Source organism: Fopius arisanus, unplaced genomic scaffold, assembly GCF_000806365.1.
Source record: "Fopius arisanus strain USDA-PBARC FA_bdor unplaced genomic scaffold, ASM80636v1 scaffold00024, whole genome shotgun sequence".
NCBI lineage: Eukaryota > Metazoa > Arthropoda > Insecta > Hymenoptera > Braconidae > Fopius > Fopius arisanus.
In genome coordinates, this window is record NW_011887763.1 from 65,963 (window position 1) to 68,659 (window position 2,697).

The 2,697-nt window shown below is 36.4% G+C and overlaps 4 protein-coding genes across 4 annotated transcripts in view; 1 reads left to right on the forward strand and 3 right to left on the reverse strand.

The window, feature by feature from the left end:
* RIC-3 (RIC3 acetylcholine receptor chaperone) overlaps positions 1-707 on the reverse strand; it is a gene marked incomplete in the record, with an annotated part of 7,701 nt that extends 6,994 nt beyond the window's left edge. Inside the window, 1 exon segment of the mRNA XM_011301513.1 lies at positions 1-707. Within this exon segment, the coding sequence (XP_011299815.1) occupies positions 1-50 (50 nt within the window).
* LOC105264563 (28S ribosomal protein S36, mitochondrial) lies at positions 484-1,652 on the reverse strand. The gene is made up of 4 exons (XM_011301512.1): positions 1,478-1,652; positions 1,313-1,367; positions 1,058-1,230; positions 484-707 (listed from the first exon to the last, which is right to left on the reverse strand). Exons 1-4 carry the CDS (start codon positions 1,499-1,501, stop codon positions 690-692), a joined length of 270 nt encoding a protein of 89 aa, XP_011299814.1. The 5' UTR covers positions 1,502-1,652; the 3' UTR covers positions 484-689.
* Positions 1,289-2,691, forward strand: Xpac (DNA repair protein complementing XP-A cells homolog Xpac). The gene is made up of 2 exons (XM_011301511.1): positions 1,289-1,379; positions 1,717-2,691. The coding sequence occupies exon 2, from the start codon at positions 1,760-1,762 to the stop codon at positions 2,576-2,578; it is 819 nt and encodes a 272-aa protein (XP_011299813.1). The 5' UTR covers positions 1,289-1,379; positions 1,717-1,759; the 3' UTR covers positions 2,579-2,691.
* Hmgcr (HMG coenzyme A reductase) overlaps positions 2,658-2,697 on the reverse strand; it is a 14,532-nt gene continuing 14,492 nt past the window's right edge. Inside the window, exon 7 of the mRNA XM_011301807.1 lies at positions 2,658-2,682. Within this exon, the coding sequence (XP_011300109.1) occupies positions 2,658-2,682 (25 nt within the window). The remainder of the gene's footprint in view (positions 2,683-2,697) is intronic.

A 2,697-nucleotide genomic window follows, 5' to 3' on the forward strand; every position in this document is an offset into this window, starting at 1 on the left:
TTCCGCACATCCTCGTTCGATGATCTCTCGTAGGTTCGTGTACGTTCCATGGTTAATAATTTTTTTTTTCACTTATTTTTGGAGTATTTTTTAAACAAATTTACACGTTAGTCACATTCAGGAACAACTCTGCACCTCCGTGAAAAGATGGAGGTGAACCGGTGGCTCACAAACTTCTGCGCTATTTCTGTCAATAGAGCAAGGTCGGAGCTTGTCTTTAAAGGACCCCAAGTTTTTTTTTTTCCCCCGAAATAAATTTTAGATCCATCGATCGCACTTGATCCGGTACTATTTGCTCCTGGTAATTATTTCAGAATCGTTTTTCAAGTCCTTGTTTATTTATTATTTTATTTATCCTTCTCTGGTTTTCTTAAACATTCGAATTATTTATTCGTATGAATCTTGAAAACTTTTTGGTCATTACGTCAGACTGAATAAAAATAGATAAACACGTCAGCTGGTAATGAAATTTAAACGGCAATATAAACAAAGTTATTTTCACTTTTTTTATTTGGTATTGAGAATTTTTATTGAAAACCAAATGTTTCACATTGTTTAACGAGAACAATTGATTTATTCATCCATCAAACACAGGCGGAAAATTTTGATAATAAGTTAAGTAAGACTCTATAAACATTTACTCTTCATATTTCTTCTTTATTATCAGTGATATCGGTGAGATTGTATAATCACTCGGGGCCACCGCGCTGTAAACATAAAAAATGACATGTCAGTAGTGAAACCGTCAGACGAGTAATTAATTTTACTCGAATTTTTTTCCCTGAATATCTTGGAGTCTAGAGTAAAAAATGTAGGACTCAGAATTTCATGGAATTGTTAAATTTTCATTTCGAGAAATATCTACAAATCGAAAAGCAATATCGAAATTTTCATCAGAACATTTTTTGTAGAGGAATATAAGAGCTACAACAAAGGCCTTAACAAAAATTTCGCTATCTGCCGTAAATTCAGAAATATCTGGAAAAATTGTAAAAATAACTGACGAACTTGAAAAAAAAATTCAGAGTTCTTCTGATAGTGTGAGAAGGGAATTTACATTTATGTAGGCAATTTCTTTTTCATCAATAGGTCTCCTCTGATATCTCGGAGGTAATTGAAAATCATCAATTATCGGTCTTGCGATAACATTTGGTCCAGTTGCACCGGTGGCACTAGCTCGTGATGCCGTCCCTGGAGTCGAAGATTGCGCTGTTGTCGCACCTCCAGTTGCTATAAAAAAATTTTCAATTTTCAATTGAATGTGTAAATACCGTCATATGTAAAGTATTACTCATTGACTCGGTGAAATTACCTCTAGAAGTTCCACCTTTTCTGAATTTAATCAAAGGAACGTGAGTTTGTACAACCTGAGAACATCCGTAAGTGAGATCATGATATCAGGGACAAGATGAGTTATGAAATCTTGCCAAGAAATCTTTGAGGAATTAATTTCCATGATTCTCGAGAGTTTACTCACTTTCCATCCTTTCGACGCCATCATAGCTGTCTTTTTTCAATTTATTTCCAAGTTTTTCGAGTGTTTCTCTGGCAGTGTTGATAGATTTGAGGGTTTGAGTCAATTTGACCGACTAACCTGCATGGATGCAGGAGAAAAAATACTCCCCTGATTGTACCAGAGGGCGTCAGTTGTTGTCCTTATTTATAAACATTTTCATTAATTTTATCATTTAATTGAGTTATTGTGGAATGTTCCAGTTATTACACGAGAGATTTATCGAGATTTAGAAGTAGTTTCCTGATGTCTGAGAAGAAGAATGAAGAATCTGCAGAGAGAGGAAGTGAATCTCCTCAGTGGTACAAAGAAAGAGCAGAGAGAAATCGGCAGAAAGCTTTGCTCTTGAAAAAATCTAAACTTGTCGTTCATCCTTATGCGAAGAACTCGGACGATGTGACTGGATCACAGGGAAGACAATTAAAAGTTCAAGGGAAAAAAGTGGTGGACAGTGGAGGTGGATTTTTAATTGAAGAGGATGATGAATTGGAAGAGCAAATGCTGGAGTGGACAGAGGATCCATTCCCAATCTTCGTCGATTTGCCAACGTGCGAGGAATGTCAAAAGCAATTTCAAGAGTCCTACCTCCTGAAGACCTTCGACTACAATGTCTGTGATGCCTGCAGGGATCGAGAGGAAAAACACACTCTCATTACAAAAACTGAGGCTAAAGACACATATCTTCTGCGTGATTATGATTTAGATCAGAGAGAACCGCCACTCAAATTTATTCTCAAAGCCAATCCACACAGAGCAGCTTACGGTCACATGAAACTCTATCTTCACCTGCAGATTGAAAAACGAGCACTGGAAGTTTGGGGTTCTGAGGAAGCTCTCGTCGAGGAGAAAGAGAAGCGGGAGATTAAGAGACAGGAGACGAAGATTAAAAGATTTAATAAAAAAGTTAAACAGTTGAGGATGGAGGTAAGGAGTTCTATGTATGATAAAACTAAAAAAGCTACACATGTCCATGTTTTTGGCCCTGATACGTACAACGAAGAGGATGATACTTACAGTCATGCCTGCACTGAATGTGAATATGAAGAAACCTTCGAGAAAATGTAAAAATCATGTCTTGATTCGTTGAAGAATTTTACAGTATTATTTTTCATCGAGTGAGGAGCAAGAGGAAAAAATTAATGCCTCAGAATTTTTTTTTATGTTCACATCTAATTCGGATATCC

What these genes read in the sequence shown, in the direction of transcription:
- LOC105264563 (XM_011301512.1), bottom strand. Translation starts at nt 1,501, where the DNA reads ATGATGGCGTCGAAAGGATGGAAA. An exon ending in TGGCGTCGAAAGGATGGAAA is followed by an intron (nt 1,368 to 1,477) that starts GTGAGTAAACTC and finishes GGATGTTCTCAG; the next exon opens with GTTGTACAAACTCACGTTCC. An exon ending in AAAAGGTGGAACTTCTAGAG is followed by an intron (nt 1,231 to 1,312) that starts GTAATTTCACCG and finishes ATTTTTTTATAG; the next exon opens with CAACTGGAGGTGCGACAACA.
- Xpac (XM_011301511.1), top strand. Translation starts at nt 1,760, where the DNA reads ATGTCTGAGAAGAAGAATGAAGAATCTGCAGAGAGAGGAAGTGAATCT.